The sequence below is a fragment of the Polistes fuscatus genome, unplaced genomic scaffold, assembly GCF_010416935.1.
Source record: "Polistes fuscatus isolate 324 unplaced genomic scaffold, CU_Pfus_HIC Scaffold6, whole genome shotgun sequence".
Lineage (NCBI taxonomy): Eukaryota > Metazoa > Arthropoda > Insecta > Hymenoptera > Vespidae > Polistes > Polistes fuscatus.
Window position 1 is genome coordinate 575,746 of NW_025113140.1, and position 17,510 is coordinate 593,255.

Sequence of the window (17,510 nt, forward strand, 5' to 3'; positions counted from 1 at the left end):
AGTCAAAAATTAAAAAAAGAAAATAGATCTTCTTATTTATTTTATTATATTTGCCAATAAGTACGTGTGCATGAATTAATTGGTTACCCTGATATAAAGAAAAAAAAATAATTTGTATTATAAAATATTTAGGTTTAATCGAAGGATTTTCAAACTTTTTCCACTTAGCAACCTCTTTACTCGAGCAAATATTTTTTCAATCTTATAGAATTTTTTTTTCTTTCATTATCCTAAACTCACAGAAATATTATACGTAAGACGCTGCTAAATTGGTTTTCAATGAATACTCGATCGTTCCGTATTGAAGAATATTTTAATTTTGCGATAATTTTTTACTCTCCTATAAAGGAGTTGCAAGGAACAACGATTGAGAATCCTGGATTCAGTCCTATTGTCATAATTACTGGCATAAATATTTATTTGATTATGTTGCACGTTGAGAGAAAATAATGTACTCGAATGACGAGCGATGATTATCCGAGATGATTAAAATTGCATAGGATAACTGACGTTATACATAAATAAAGAGGTTTTTATCATTTGCCGAGATCTTGGAATCGTTTAGCTATTACGCAACTTCGAACATAATTTCCATGGCGTACGGAGGAAATATCCACTCCCGTTAAGTGGATTGAACGCATTGCCGGTGAAATAATCGATCGTTTTTCGAATTGCGTGGCATCGTTGTGCCGGGAGGCTGATTACCCCTTCCCGTTTAGCGAATCCAAACCATTTTTGAGATTGTAATGAGATTGAATGCCTCTGCACGTCTGTGCCGTGCGGTCGTGCGGAAGAGCATAAAATACAGCTTAATTGTATGCAATTAAACCCCGGCTTGCATGTGCAGATAACGGGCAACGTGCAAAAACGATTTCGCGTATCGACGATTTCAGAGTTTCGTTTTATTTCAACGGGGAACTACTACGGGCGAACAAATATTACGCCGAAACAAAGATTATTAGCGATTGCGACGAAACGCTTATTCGCACCAATTTATACATTGTAAATATCTATATATTAATATGTAATCGATGTCGAGCTCTTCTTTTTTTTAAGTTCTTTTTTTTCTTTTTTTTTTCAAATATATTCATATATGTTGATTTTTGATAAGGTCATTTCGAATTTAATGCTTATAAAAAGACAAATTTAATATTCATGTCCCATTCGACTCATAAAAATAATATTGGAATACTAAAAACAGATACACAATAGTCAATGTGCGTATCTGTAGTATATTACGGAATAAAGGATGGTAATTTATGTTATGGTTTATTTAAATATCTGCTAAATATGTTCGCTTTAGTTAAAAAGTTAATTTTATGAAACTCAATTTGTTGAATTTTTATGACACACGAGAGGAAAATAATATTTATATATGATCATGTTTTATTTACGCAATCGGTACGAATCATTTATCAAATGATCGATAAATTTCTTTATTTCGAGACTTTTCTTTAATGAAGTAATTAAAACGATATTTAATTAACTTCAACGTGTATCTAAATTAGAAGACATTTCCGTATCATCGAATTTATGATAATTATAGAAGGAACCTTACTCGTTGTAACTAATTCTCAGAACTGGTCTCTTTATCATCTTTCTGTCTGGTTGACGACGAGTCTGGAAATCGCTGTCTCTAATAATTTAGCTGTTGCAGTTGCATCGTCGTTACAGTTCAATTGCTAGAGACAGGTTAAATGTAAAAGCAATGAGTCATATGCGTCTGAAGACAAAACAAACATTTACGGTAGGCAAATGAACTCAAAAGCGTATGCGGAAGAAGTTGTTAGTAACTGATAAGTTATTAGAGACGTACATAGTTTAGTATATGTGCATTTAACAGAATTTACAAACACGAGTTTGTCTGGGAAACGTAAAGCATAAAAAATTGAACACCATCTTTAGACTTATTTTACCATGCACATAATCATTTCTAGTCCAGTATTATCTATTACATTAATTAACAATTCATTTATTGTAATTCTACAATTTCTTCGAAATTGTTTTGACGATTGGTAGACGAGTCTAACGATTGGTTCGAGCTTCTTTTATTTTTGAAACCAAAGGAAGTTGAAGAAAGACAAACTATTCGGCCATGATGACTGAAAAAGTTTAGTTAGAACAGGCAACAGAGAGAGAGAGAGAGAAAGTTTTGGAACGAAACTAATCGAAGAGGACGACGCGGAAGCCTCTCATCCGGTGAACACTGCCTCTATTGACTTAGCAAAGTTTGGAGTACCGTACGGATAAGACGCGCGGTGGAGTCAGCAGGCAAACCGCGAAAGCTTCACCGAGCTTCCGGTTCTTCTCTTAAGCGCCCAATGCCGCCGGCACCCTGTGTACCCCTCACCCCACCCCCAAAAGTTCCATGATAGAAGAGCTAGTGGCTGTGCCTAAACGCTCATAGAGTCTCTTAGAAAATGGTTATTGACTAACACTTTGACAAGTCGTCTATTCAAACGACATTAATGAATCTATCCTTTAAATTATTTCTCTTACTAAATCAAATTATTTTTTATTGTCAAAGATTAAGAAGTTTTTCTCATATGTATATTTCTTAGGAAAAATTGAAATAATTGAGCTCTTCTATCTTACGATCAGAATATTCAATGATAAAATATTTTGAAATATATAAAAAGTCGAACAATAATAAATAATAAAACGAATGCAATTGTAGGAGGAAATCATAAGCAGAAACGATTCGTCGAGTTAGGTATGCATCATTGTATAACCAATTCAGTTCCTATAATAAACCGATAGCAATGATAGACGGTCCCCGTTAAGCCGTTCCGTAATAAAAGGGCAGCGTCAAGTAGGATAGGTATGCCGAATGTTAACTGTTTGTTGGATTATACGAAGAGGAAACGAAAGTCCTCGTGTCTAGACAAGGTTTATGTTTCAATTCGCTAATAAAACGAGGGAAGAGGAGCAACTTGATTTTCGCTAGTTAGTATCAGGGGTTGAAAACAGTTTTAGGATATATCGATTAGAACCATCGACAAGAGAACCAATAACAGTCAAGAACTGTTATATCGGTTATAGTTTAAACATTTTTTTCGGTACTACTACACAATTGTTTTATAATCACCAGATGATAAAAAAAAAACAATTCAATGCAGTCAACGCATCTTTTCGGGGCTATTGTAATTTTGTATTTAATTTATAATATTATAGAAGAGATAGGAAAGACGATCTCAATGAAGAGAGAAATCGCAGGTTAATCGCATATTCGATGAAGAAGTCATAGGACGTCGTTAACGATCCCATTTCGTTACCGTTTACGCAACTTACGCGTTTAAGTACGACTGTATACGAAGCAAGTGTCCACGATGAGTCGTTTGCGGCTATAATGACGGTTATGGTGTGCTAACGATGTCCTTCGTTACGTTCGTCGATGGGACGTTATCGAGTACTAGAGAATTCCTACCTCTCTTTTCCCCCATGTTATTGCATACATTTATAGAATACCCCATACACGAGGATTGTCACACAATAGTTTTATTTTTATCGTGAATCTTCCAATAAAGTCACCCTAAAAACGAGAATTAAATTATAACATTCAAAATTAAACGTACTTTACCAGTATTATTTTGTAAAAGAATATTTTCATTGAAAAAGGAAGGCAAATGCATCGTGGTCAATAATAAAAAAAAAAATATCGTAATTATTATTATTTCATTAAAAAAAACGTTAAGACATTACGTAATAAAAAATATTACACGAACAGCATATTATTGTTTTTACATTTTAATATTAAATACGTGTAGAATATTGCTTACGTTAAATAACACATTCGTATAATAATATCAAACACATTTATTTCCACGTTTGCGAAAGCGATTTTTACATCGGTACGAATTGTATATATGCAAAAAAAATACAAAGAAAGAAAGAAAAAGAGAAAGAATGTTGAGTATATCATCGATCACGATGGCACAAAGCCGGATTAAACGGTAACAGATTTAACGGAACGTTGGTGATAGAGTGTGTGCATTGTTGCTACTATCCGTGGGTAAGGAAAGGGGAAACTCGCGTTTTTAATTTATTATTGTTTTAAAAAGTTGGAAACAAAACACGACATATTCACTCGCGGTAAAAAGGGAGCATGAGTTTTTTTTATTCTCTCTCTTTCTCTCTTTTGTATTTTGTAATATCCTTTATTTCTTTCCATGCTCACGTATTGTATGCACGTTATTATTAGTCCGGTTGGTATACTCATTTGAAACGTAATACTTTTTAGATGGCGAGCACGATTCATCAAGCTTTTGATTTCTCCCTCGCATACATCACTTTCATTATAAAAGAACACACAATGATTCCTTTTTTCTTTTAATTAAATTACAAATCCTAAGTATAAAACAAAAATAATCTGTATAAAAATTCATCGAATCTAACAAACGAATTAAAATTCAAATGGAATCATCTTTCTTCGAAGCTATAGTAGTAGTACGTCTCGTTCGTAAATACAATCGGAGATGAAAATTTCATAATATATATGTTACATAATATATCTCATATGTGAAATCCATTGGCGAGTTGTACTAGTTTCCTGCCGCGGAATAACTGTCACGATTGTTACCGGTATTCCTCGATTTTCAAATTGCACGTGCGGTTATTTATGCACAGAGATTTCAATAGATTCGATGAGATAGACCCTGGGTACTACTACTACGCCCTGGCGAATCAATCTCTGATACGAGGAATATCATCGTAGAGTAAGCGATGGTACCATCACCAAACGCACGCGTCATCTCGCATTTATCCGTGCATTTTGTTCGGACATTTATCCAAACAGAGAAACGTTATTTGTTCGAACCACCGATCCCCATCGGTCATTTCAACCGTTCGACGATATCGGATAAGATTCAATTTTTCAAACATTCCTCGCATAAACTCGTTTGCACGAAAGCTGATCAATAGCCAGTTTCTTTTAACGCGAAAATTTCAAAATACAAAATACGTTTATAGAGGAAAAAAAAATCCTATTTTTCTAACAAATCAATCTTACAAGAAATAATCGGATAGATTTTTCTCGTTTGATCTTGTTAGTTGAAAAGCCGAATTCAGTAAAATAATATAAAACAATTTATCAAAATCGTACATTTACGTTTTTCATAATAAGATCCTAATATATTTAGATAGATTTACAAAAAAAAAGAAAGAAGAGAGAGAGTTAGAGAAAAAAAAAGAACTTACAACATTGTTCCATATCGAGATAGATGTTTTTTATCATCGTTTTAACGTTATCTACCATTTACATAGACTGCTTTACCTAACGCATTTATTTTCGAAATAAACAAATACTCGTCTGGTCGTATCCAATTCGGCCCCAACGGGCTTATTCGACGTGTAAACGTATAACCCATTGGCGTACATACTCCAATATGTCTACTACGTATATAAATACATATGTATTTGTATATCGATACTCGCACGACTACGTTAAATAGATACATACACACACACACGTATGTATATATATATATATAGATTGAGGGGCAAACGAATGGAGCGAACCGAATCCTTTTCCACAGTCTCGAATATCCCAGAGGATGGTGAGGATGGAGGGAGGGTTGGAGGGAGGGTTGGAGGGTTCCATCCAAACAGCTTACAGGATGATCCGGTAATCCCATTACAGAGAGGTCATAAAACCGTGGAACCGCGAGAGGCTCGTACTAAAAAAGAGGTGTCACTAAACGGGAGGAAAATTAATAATATTCCACAGTACTGTCGACATTGAATTGGCTCGACGTTCGAGGCGTGGACCGATGCCAAGATTCGCGATCTCGTTCGTAAATCGTCGAGAGAAAGAGAGAAAGGGTATAGGAAAAGGATGAGAATAACATGAAAATGCGGAAAACGGGTTGAAAGGTTCTAACAACGTTGCTATCGTCACTTACTCTTACTCCCTCTCTCTCTCTCTCTCTCTTTCTTTCTGTTACACGCAAACTTTCTTTTACTTATGTATATATATATCACAATTTTGTTATTCTTACACCTGTTCAGTTTGGCTTTTACTTTATTTCTATCTTTCTTCCTATATCTCTCAAATGTTCACTCTCTCCCTGTTATTTTTTTCTCTCCTTTTATTTTCTCGCTATCGAAAATCCATGAATCATAAAAGAGTAATTTTCATGACTATCCGTTCTCATGAAAGATTCCACCTGAATCTACGATCGAACGAATATTTTGACACCTTACTTGTGTCCAGAATATGATAATAAATCGAAAAATTAGACGGAAATTGTTGAATTGTTCTAATCAAAAATCGAAGGAAGGAGAGATAAGATTGACAAAGTGAGTGAGAGAGAGAGATATATATATATAGATAGATAGATAGAGATTGAGGAAAGAAAGAGATAAATTATTAGAAAGGGAAATCTAAGCGTGGACATCGAGAAAACGATTTCATTAAGACGAATCCTCTCTCCCGGAGGATCGAGGATCGGAGGTGGCAGGTAAATGCCTTAGCTCCTCCGACGGCTGATAAATGGGACATAAACGTTTCTTCCCTGTCGAGCTGGTAGTTTCGTCCCGGTAAGCGTTCTGACGTATAATTCAAGGAAAGCATTCGTCTTGCCAGCCGTCGCTTCGTCCCTTCATTCCTCGATCCTCTTGCTAAAAGAGAAAAAGAAAAAGAAAAAGAAAGAGAAAGAGACAGTTGACTGTGAAAGTTTTTCATTACGAATGTAAGATAAATATCCTTATTTTCAACGACGTTTTAGGTTTCCCGGGGACTTGGAAGGACGAGCGAGCGAGCGAGCGAGCGAGCGAGCCTCTTATTGCGTCTTTGCAATTTACCTTTTCCTCGTAAATACGAGAACTCCAAACTCATCTGTAGAAAAGCTAGAGGAAAACAGGATAAATGAGTGTAAAAGAGAAAAAGAGAATCGCTAAATAGTCATTTGAATTTGTTTCTTTTTTGTTTTGTTCACTTGTACCGCGCGAATTTTTCTTAACGAACCCGCGTTTTCTAAAAAATATCTTCTATTATTTTTCTTTTGTTTTCCTTACACTACATCAAAGAACCTAAATTTGAACTCCGATTCCATAGGATGACGATATCAAACGTTGTATTATTTTCCACTACGTAACGTGCATTTTGCAAAGCTTAGGAGAGCCCGAAAATCGCTCGTTCAAACTATAAGGCAACTCCAGCGTTTCGCGGCTTTGCAACTACTAAGTTGAAGCGGAAAAGGTGGAAGGGTGGTAGGAGGTACTATCGAGAGAGAAATAGAAACAGGGCTAAATAGGAGGGCGGAGGGGAGGGGCGGGAGAGAACGAAGACAAGATAACGCAGCACGGTTTAAACCGTATTACCTAAGCCGATCGCTGAGCGGAATACGCGGTGGCCACCTGCAGCCTGGAACGTTCCTACGTGTATGTACATGCTGCATTAAGTTGCATCGCATGCAAGCTGCATATAAAATCGACTAACAAGAGCCTCGGGTTAGCACTTGGAAGTGTCGCATAGCGAGTACGATTAAGAGAGAAAGCCTGCGACCCAAGACCTCCTTCTCCCTTAACTCCAACCCATAACCCAATACCCCTTTCTTCTACCCCTCACCCCTCTTTCTAGCTTCCAAGCTCCGACACCTTTCCAATCCACCCTCCGTCGACGTTTCTCTCGAGATCTTGAGTTAAACGTGACTCACCTTCACTTACATAACCACCACCATTACCACCACCATCATCGCCAACAACGCTTATTTATACGCCTCGAAATTTCTCCTTCGACTTGCTACGCTTCAGTCTACCACGATTATTCCCGTTATCTAAACGCTAATTTTCCAACGACAAGCTCCTTTATAGAATTTACACGCTCGGTGAAAACGATGGTGATAGACGTAAACCACCTTACTACCCTTCCAGCAAAACCCGTTGATTTCATTCAAAGTTATCGAATTATTAAATTTTCTTTAATGTTTATCTATTTTTAATTAATCTTTTTCAATGATATTATTAAAATATTATTTTCCCTTTTGGTAGGATGTGCAGTATTATTTATAACTCATTACATTAGGTTTGATATTCTCCATTCATCAACTACTCTTTACGAAACTCGGATCTTAGAAAATCATCCAAGTAGAAATCCATAAATCCTTGCATACTCGAGGACACTCCCATGGAAATTCTTAGACGTTTCCAAGTAGTAGGAAGAAGGAGATTGTAGTGTACCGCGACAAAACCGCCAAATGCAACAACGTTGAGGAACGAGAAATGAAAGAAGGGAAGGTTGAAGGCCAAAAGGGATAGCAATGAGAGGGTTGGAACAGGAGTTTCGGTCGGCTGCAATAACGTAACGTATCGCGCTAATCCAATTTGCGAGGGCACTACCATTCTGGCCGACAATTTTAGAGAGAGAAAGATAGAGAGAGAACAGGGGTAGACGAGTAAAGCGAAATTAGGGTAAACTGAGGGTGGAAATGTCGCTTATGTACGACCAGGGATGATAAATAATCGTGAAATTTTGCGGTACTTTTTGAATAGTTCATGTCACCGGATAACGTTGCGGCGAATTCAGGATGGATCACGTCAATATTTGATATTCGATGGGCGATTATGATAATTTATGAAAAGTATTGTCGCATGGCGTTTCCGACGGAAATTGTTTACCCTATAACCACCCTCCACCTCTCTCTCAATAGCAGGCTTGGGAATAGCTCAAACGTGATATTGTTAATCCCTCTCTTGTTTCTTTCTCAGTAAGATAAACGTGATGCACACATGTGATTAGATACTTTAACACTTATATATCTATTAAATAATATTTTAATATAATATTATAGGTTGTCCTATATAGTATCAAAATATCGTCTATTGAATTCGCATGAAAAAAACGGAAGGAACTTATGGGACAACTTTTCTCAATTTCAAATAATCTTCCACCCGAGTAAGGCTCGCTTTCCGAAATTATGAACTAAAACGACTGGTTAAGAATATGAGAAGAAGAAAGGCTTTGGACTTTTGCGACAATCCGTTCTAGCTCAATTGCTTGAAATTCTACAAAGCCTGTTTGGGATTCGTTCCGGGAATTATTCAAATAAGGAGACTGTTGAAATGCGGTCAAACAACTGTTAGCATATAAGAGAAGGTGAAGAATGTTCCCTTGTCAGAAACAGTTACAAAGATATCCAAGGAACTTAAACCGAAACGTTTATTTGTTGACGCCAACTATTTTCTCTTCTAAATTGTTGAGTTTATAGAGCTCTTAAGTCTAAGTCACACCGTCAGTTCCTTTAACGTATACGTAAATGCATTTAAGACGATATAACTTTGGTTGAAACAAAAGATATAATAAGAGTTTGTTACGAATTTAATTATTTCTCTTTCTAAAAAGTCTCCTTCTTTTTTTTAAATTCCAGTTTCGGATCAAACACTGCAAATTGATTAAAGAGAGTTTTAATAATTTAAAAATACTTTAAATTGAATTTTTAACTATATTAACGCATATCATGCAATGATAAATTAAAATTTTTTACTGAATAAAATTTTAATAAAAAATAATAAATCAGTCATAATTACGTACACGACCCTATTTGTTTGATTGAATTTGCATAATTCAAGATAGAAATTGGCAATGATTCACAAATAATATGTTCGGTGCGTGTCATCGAATCTAATCAATCGAGAATAAATAAATAGTATAATTTACGATTCTGATACAAGGAAGCTCATAAATCGCATTTGAGATAGGACGTATCGTTATGCGAATGAGTTCGGATCTATCTAACAAATATTCTCTGTCCCTGTCAATACCGTGATATTTTATCGTGCGAACGCAATACACGAGCAGCATAATTTATCTGTTTTCAAATATGTTCGCATCAATAAATTTGCATATTTTAATATAAATTCCTAAATGTCTGGCTCGCTTGAGTAGAAAGAAAAAGTAATAGAAGAAGAAGTAGAAGAAGAAGAAGAAGAAGAAGAAAAGGAAGGAAAGTTGCATTAGTAAGAGCCATTAACAAAGACGTCTTTATCGATCATCGTTCTTCATAATCCTTTCGCATTTTCTTTGTTTCTTTGCAGTCATTAAAACTAGAAGAACTTTTGATAACCTAGATATTCAGAATTACTCGGTTAGTATTTAATTCTATCTAGAATTATAACAAATTTATTGAATTAAACCTTACCTCTGTCAGATGTTTCGTTTTTTAGATAAAATATTCAGCTAAATGAAAAATATTAACTTAATAGATTTAGTATCATAGCAATGTAGGTTTGAGAAACAATTTTGTTTGAAATAATATTCGCAAATCTTATAGATATACATAATGCACAATTTTACGAATTTAATTTTAATTTTGTAAGATTATTTTAAATAATTTCATATTAAACGAGTAAACATATTATACAAAATTATTTAGAGATCCGATCTCATATTAACACCTACGTAGCTTACCCTTTATATTAAAATTTATTCAACGCTTGATATAACTCTCTTTATATAGTTAAATGTTATCAGCATCTCAGTTTACAGTGAACTTTATACGATAAGAGAAGCTTATGGCTCTATATATATACACTATGGTCGAAAACTTCTCAATATGCTTTTACTAAGACACGTATAAGTCCATTATCGTACGAATTTCGAATACTACAAGCTCCTGAAAGTATGAAATATTTGTCTATGTAATTCTGTACAAACGTGATTTTAAAGCTTTCAATATGTTAATTAGTTTTTTTCTATAGATAAAATCTCATTAAATTAATAAAGGTATAATAAATCATTGAATGAATAAAATCATTTTTAACAAAATTTATTTTCATTGAAACATTAATTATAATGAAAGTTATAACAGTAATTTTTGGTAATGCTATTATTCTCATGGTTGAAATGAAATAAAGATTAACGAACCATCATTATAAACATATCAAATATTCTCTTGGAATATTAGCTTGTTTTATTTTCGACGGAGGTCTCTACCGATCAGGAAACTAATATTACGTTGGGTTACTGCATCGGTGACAACAGATATCGCAACGATGCTACTTAACGCGAATATCAAACAATAACCATACGGCCAGAATTTTGAGAGTAAATCAAACATAGATGCGCAATCTGGTAACGAAATATACACACGGTAGTAACGGAGGAAAACAAACCCACATGTGTAAGCGTAAGAAATAAAAAAAATCCAATAAATTTTAATTATTAATAAACATTTTATTAATATATATATATATATATAATTAATATTGTAATATTATATAAAATATAATTGATATTGTATAATTTTTTATTTTAAATGTTATTTTTACTTACTATTTTTTAAAATTATATTTCGATTACGTGTAATTTCACGCGCAAACGTAACTTTAAAAATATTGATTGTAACATATATTATAATGGAGATTATGTAACAACTTGAAAATTTTAACGATAAATATTTTACCTGTTAGCATAATTTCTCATTCTGTTAGAAAATTTAATACGAAATTTCTCCTCTGGTTTCTATTGACATCTCTGAAATCTATAATCAAATAAGACGATAAAAGTGAAAAGTAATTGTTACAATAAATAATAAAATCGTTAAAAAATAATGACCACAAACCTGAACCTCGGGTCGTGTTCCAAGTGCATAAATTAAAGCATCGGCAATGTCTTCGGGTAAAAGTACTGGTACTGAAAATACTATGTCTTTAATAATCGTATTGTTTCCGCAAATTTCGGTCTTTACTAAACCTGGACAGATACTCTGCGAAAATAAAAATTATGAAATACGTAAGAGTAAGCTACGTAGATAACTAAATTAAATATGAAAAGAAAAACTACAGCTAATCCAACTCACTGTTATTCGAATGGGTGCTCCGGCAGCACGCAATTCGTTTTTCACTGTCTCCGTTAATGCAACCGATGCATGTTTAGTTGTAGGATACAAATTCCACCCGTTAGAACCTTCAATATCGCTAGGACTTCCAGACGGTATTCTGTGTCCTGTAATACTGCAATGCATATTTTTACTTACAATAAGCTATAAGATTTAAAAAGAAAAATAAAGTATTGCATCCTAAATGTAAATTAATTTCTGTTGTACCTTTAAGAGAAAAAATATTGTTCAGAATAATATTTAGAAATAAAAGTTTCAATATAAGTTAGAAATGTTCATTTGGGTTGAACTAGTAGCTTGTTGGTAGATAAACGTAATAGGAATGAATAAACAAAGTATAATGCCTTAGGGTAAGGTGTTCATTAACAATACCTGTTGATAGTGAAAACATGCCCTTCGACGTTTCTCTTTCGCATTGAACGTACAGCTCGGTTTATGCACACAGCCACTGCGAGTACATTAATATTTAACAGCTTTTCAAATGTCTTCCTGTCGCTTTCTGCAAGTGTAATTTATGGAATTTTTTAAAATGCGCCAACGATGGCTCCACCGAGCTTCCGTAGTAATACTGAAAGCTCGTCCCATACCAATTCCAATGGCACGGTGCATACATGTAAAAGTATAAGAGTTGAAACTCTTTCCCCAACTTTTTAACCCTTTCGGGAGAAGAACCTTATGCGCATATTTTTCTTCTTCTCTTAACTTTCTTTTTTTATCAATTAAAATTTTAATCTCCATGTATATAAAGAAAAAACTTGATAAATTTATATTAGGAAGTCCTTATATTTCGTTTTACAATTTAAACTATGCGACTCGCGATCAGCTTTAAATATTGATTCAAAATCATCGTTTAATTTGAAAGACTTTGTTTTAATATTACAAAATTTCTAAAATCATATATATGTATTTTTTAAATATTCTTATGTTTAATTTTATACACTTTCAGTTATTATTTTTTTTTTTTTACTTAAATAAATAAGAACCCGAGGATTGCATTTAGCAATCCTTGTATTTATAATTTTTGTTTTCAACCTGATGGGTAATAAACTTACCGATAACGCGTTGATAATTTATAACACCGGCATTATTCACCATAATATCGACTCCATTTAATTTTTCATCGACAAATGAAAATGCAGCGTCTAGTTCGTCCTCGCAGCTAACGTCGCAACGAAGAGGATAATATCTATTCCTCTTGTTCTTTGTATTGTCAGCCGTTTTTGTGTCTTCCTCGTTCTGAATATCCAAACCGACCACGATTATCTTCCTTTCAAGCAGAGCACGCGTAATTGCTTTACCGATTCCGGATGCAGAACCAGTCACGACCGCGACTTTTCCTTCCCAACGATTCATAATTGTTCGTATGTTCGTATTGGTTTACCTGCAACAAATCTATTTTTTCATTTCAATAGAATAATTATTACATTTGTACGAATATAAAAAATAAATTTATCGGTAGCATAATCCACCAACACATTGACATAAATTCATACAAAAAAAAATACATAAAAATGAGAATTCGCTTGATCGAATATTTATCGGAGAAAAAAAAAAGATTGTACGATGAGATAATTAAAAGATTATTATATTTCCATTCGATACACGTGCGTAGAAACTTGTTTGTCATCTAACAAGATTTATGAACTCCTGTTAGATTCTCTACATTATAAACATCACGTATACAATCTTGGCGCTTATATGCGGCTACGTTGAGTATATATCGTCCGAAAAACTTGGTCGTCTCTTCGTAGATTTCCCGACGGAACGCGTTGGGAGGACCGTAGTTGCATTCGCGATACGAAACAAAATAAAAAGGATAAAAGAGGAAGAAAAATAACACGTCGCGTACTAACAATAATTTTAAATGAACGCACTGCTGCTGGCCAATTCACGAGAAATGTTATTATGTAACAACAACCGCTATCAAATCGTTCTGTTATATAGCTCAACTTTGATCTTACAAAGAGATTTTTATATACATCAATAAAGTCAAGAAAAATAATCGTATAAATTATAACCATATTACATCGCACACTTTTATGAAATGTTTACTTTGTGACGCCTGTGTCGTAATTTCAACTGATAAAATTTAATAAAGCAACAAATGCAAGAAACGAATACAAAAATTTAAGAAAAAAAGTCGATAAGATATCCAAAATTTTGTACCAATTATAAAAATAATTGTACGACAGATATTTATATGTATAAATAAAATTTGAGTTTTTTTACTCCACAGAAATATTTCGAGCAATTCTGTGCACGTATGAAAGCATACAAAACTATACGAACGAATAATTTAAATCGAATTAAAAATCAAGACCACAATTTTAGTACTTCAATTGTCAACTTATTTAAAATTGTTGGTTTACGTCTATAATAAAGTTAGACAAATTAGAATGGAATAATTAGAAAAGAAAATAATACAAATAAAGAGAGAGAGAGAAAGAGATAAAAAGATAAATAAAGAAAATAAAGATAGGAAGTTGTTGAAACATGTAAGTAATACTAAATAACTGTACAATATAAGAGAATGAAAATATTCGAATAATAAATTCGTAGCAAACAAAAGGTAGAAGTATGTAATAAGAATAATAATGTAAAAGAGACAAAGAAAAAGGTAGGAAAGGTAGAAAGAGAAGAACAATTGTAACGCATCAAGGAAAATCCACTCAGTTTACATTACTAAATGTATACCCTACGGAATTCACAAGAGTGCAGCGAAAGGGAAAGATACTGAAGGATGATTCGAGAAGAAGATTTACGTGGTATTCAAAATGAATGAAAGATTTATTCAAAGAGATAACAAAACAACAACAACAACAACTACTATCCCATACCGTTACGATAAAGAACAAAGATATATCTAGATTTTGAGAACGGATAATCGGCCTGAAAAGACGCACGTGAATCATTTTATTTTTACCCTCTTCTTTCTTTTTCTTTTTTACTCTTCTACTTTTTTTTTTTCAAAAGCATTTCGAAAGACGCGTAACTTTAGCTCAACTAAAGTCCTCGCAAAAGTTGAACGAAGAACTTTGGGCTTAAGCTTATCCGTTTATCCACCACTTCCATTCTTCTGACCGCTCAGCTTTTTTCCTAGCTAGTAGAAAAGCGAGCGAGCGAGCGAGCGAGCGACGACGTGACCTGCCACAACCCCCCTTTTCCACCCCATCTAACTCACCCCATCCTCCCCCGCCCACCCCCACATTTCTTTTCTATATCCTGTCCTTCTTCTTCAAAGCAACACACCGCTTGATCCAAAGCAATCTCTTTCGGAAACGTTGTACGGAATATCGGAATATTTTGCAATCCCAACGGACGATTCCGTGAGATCCCTATCGTTTTTCAAAAGAAAGAATCTTATCGTCCGGCTAAAATATTCTTCATCCTGAAGAATAAGAATAATACTTGGCATTCCTTTTCGAATCTTTTGCCTAGACACAATAATACAATAATAAATGGAGTCTTCAAGAAAATCTTACGAATTTAATGAATATATATATTTATACAATAAAAGTATGTGTCGCTTTAAAAATCTTATACCATTAACACTTGATAGATTTTTCCTTGATAATTATTGACGACATTAAATGATTGATAATTAATCCAAAGAAATGTTGATTATAATCTAAGAACACCGAGTATAAGTCCAACGTATCGTCCTATTTGAAATTCACTACTAAACTGTCTCATTGTTCTCTATGATAAACGATCAAAATTTTTTTATTCATTCTTATTTATATACATATACTTATATTTAATATTGTTTCAACGGATATACATTTATTTAAACATTACATACATTTTCACGTACTTTAAATATTAAATTATTTCGATTTTATGTTTTATTTGATGAAAATTTTACCCCTTCCCACCGAAGTCATTACTGCGCAGGAGCATTAGAATAATTACATAAAAATGCCAAAAATACTAAAATAAGAACGTTATACTCTTAAATTTTATTGATTAGATACATTATTTCCTTTATACACATGCGCAACGTTCGTATAAACAACATTTAACAAAAGTACTTTAACAGAGGACAATGACTCAGTCCAACGGTGGATTTCGAATAGGACGGTACATAGATCATATACACCGAGCTTCTAGACAACAATAGACATTTCTATCGATTAATTAACAATTATTTTAATATTTTAACACACTCTATTTATACTTCAGATTATTTAGACACATAGTGGTAAATTTGAGTTGGACATTGCATTAACCCATTGAAATATTGTTGCTAAAAATAATCTCTCACCTGTTATAATTTTTTTGATTTAAGTATAATACTGCTATGCGGAATAATAATAAATCACAGTAATTGATAGTTAACTGGTAAAGATTAATGATCTAATCCCAACACTTGTTATTGGACAATGCACAACGACAATATCTAACCCACTTCTAACTATATATGCGTCTAGCTCAACGGTCATAGAGAAAAGAAAACGTAGAACGATTGCGACGATCATTATTATCTGTTATTCCTCCTATCATCATTCGTAAATACAACGATTACGGTCACGTGAATTATCTATTCAACGAGAAAACTGATGTAATATTCTTATCCTGTTTTTCTTGAAAGTTTTGCATAATTTAAGATAATTAACATACGACACTGAACATTTTATCGTTGCAACCAGGATAACAAATATTAAGAACGTATTTTATTATGTTAATTTTTTTAAATACAGTTTTAATTTTTTCCAGGTACTCTAATTATCTAGATCTTTATGGAAATCACAATGAAATTAATCTATAATTAATAATATATATATATAATTTGATATTTTCTTCCTCGACATTTTTTTAATTTATATAAAGAATATTGCGTTGTCTCTGCAGCGTTAGTTGCGATATTTTAAAAATAGAGGAAGAGAAAGACAGAGAGATAGAGTTACAATAGATAATCATTTTTCGTAACTTGACATAATCTTTACGTAGCACAAAGCCGTACATCGTTAAAAAACAGGAGATAAACAGGATAAATGAGTTTCAAGGAAACTCTAATCTTTCTCACTACACTTTTTTTATTGCTCACTAATATACTTCAAAGATATTATTTAAATTTTTCGTTAGAGGAAAAACAAGATAATATTGATTAAAACAAATTTTTCCTAGCCTCTGTTTAAATCGATAGAGATTGGTGCGATGAAGAAATAATATTTTTTTGTTTTGCGAAACGTTAGTTGTAATATTTTAAAAATAAAAAGACGCATTAAACTTAATTACAGCTCGTGAAATCGCAAAAACGTGCTTCGTTATCTGCGCAGAGTAAATTTATCTTTAATATTAAATATATTTGAAAACAAATTTTAATACTAATAACGGTTATAAAGAAGAGATTATAAAAAAAGAAAAGAAATGATAAAATCTGGAATCGGATATTCGTTTGGTCTCCTAGAGGGAGTTTCGAATCTTTTTCTTTCTTAGCAGATAAACGATACAAGAAGACACTGAGACGCAATAATAAGTGCTCGCATCGATCTTCTTGAAGGCGGCAGCTGGTGTCCGGGTCCGGTACTGGGCCGAGGACATTATTCTCGTTCGCACGGTACGACGTGGAAATCAACAAGAAAAGCGAGCAGGAAAGCTTTAACAGTTTCCCCCGGTTTGAACCAGCGGCACCAGATGCTATTCCTTTTACTCGCTACTATTTCTTAACGACCC

General features: G+C 33.4%; 1 protein-coding gene across 5 annotated transcripts; it reads right to left on the reverse strand.

Annotated features, from left to right (window-relative positions):
- Positions 1 to 11,229: 11,229 nt before the first annotated feature.
- Positions 11,230 to 17,301, reverse strand: LOC122522804 (farnesol dehydrogenase-like). 5 transcript variants are annotated; one of them, XM_043644071.1, is made up of 7 exons: positions 16,099 to 16,297; positions 12,887 to 13,226; positions 12,207 to 12,333; positions 11,796 to 11,949; positions 11,559 to 11,702; positions 11,387 to 11,477; positions 11,230 to 11,314 (listed from the first exon to the last, which is right to left on the reverse strand). In XM_043644071.1, exons 2-6 carry the CDS (start codon positions 13,185 to 13,187, stop codon positions 11,433 to 11,435), a joined length of 771 nt encoding a protein of 256 aa, XP_043500006.1. In that variant the 5' UTR covers positions 13,188 to 13,226; positions 16,099 to 16,297; the 3' UTR covers positions 11,230 to 11,314; positions 11,387 to 11,432. The 5 variants fall into 5 exon arrangements, with proteins under 5 accessions (XP_043500006.1, XP_043500009.1, XP_043500008.1 ...); XM_043644074.1 differs by lacking the exon at positions 16,099 to 16,297 and adding an exon at positions 16,963 to 17,301 and having other exon boundaries at positions 11,230 to 11,477; positions 12,887 to 13,215; XM_043644073.1 differs by lacking the exon at positions 16,099 to 16,297 and adding an exon at positions 16,963 to 17,301 and having other exon boundaries at positions 11,230 to 11,477.
- Positions 17,302 to 17,510: the final 209 nt, after the last annotated feature.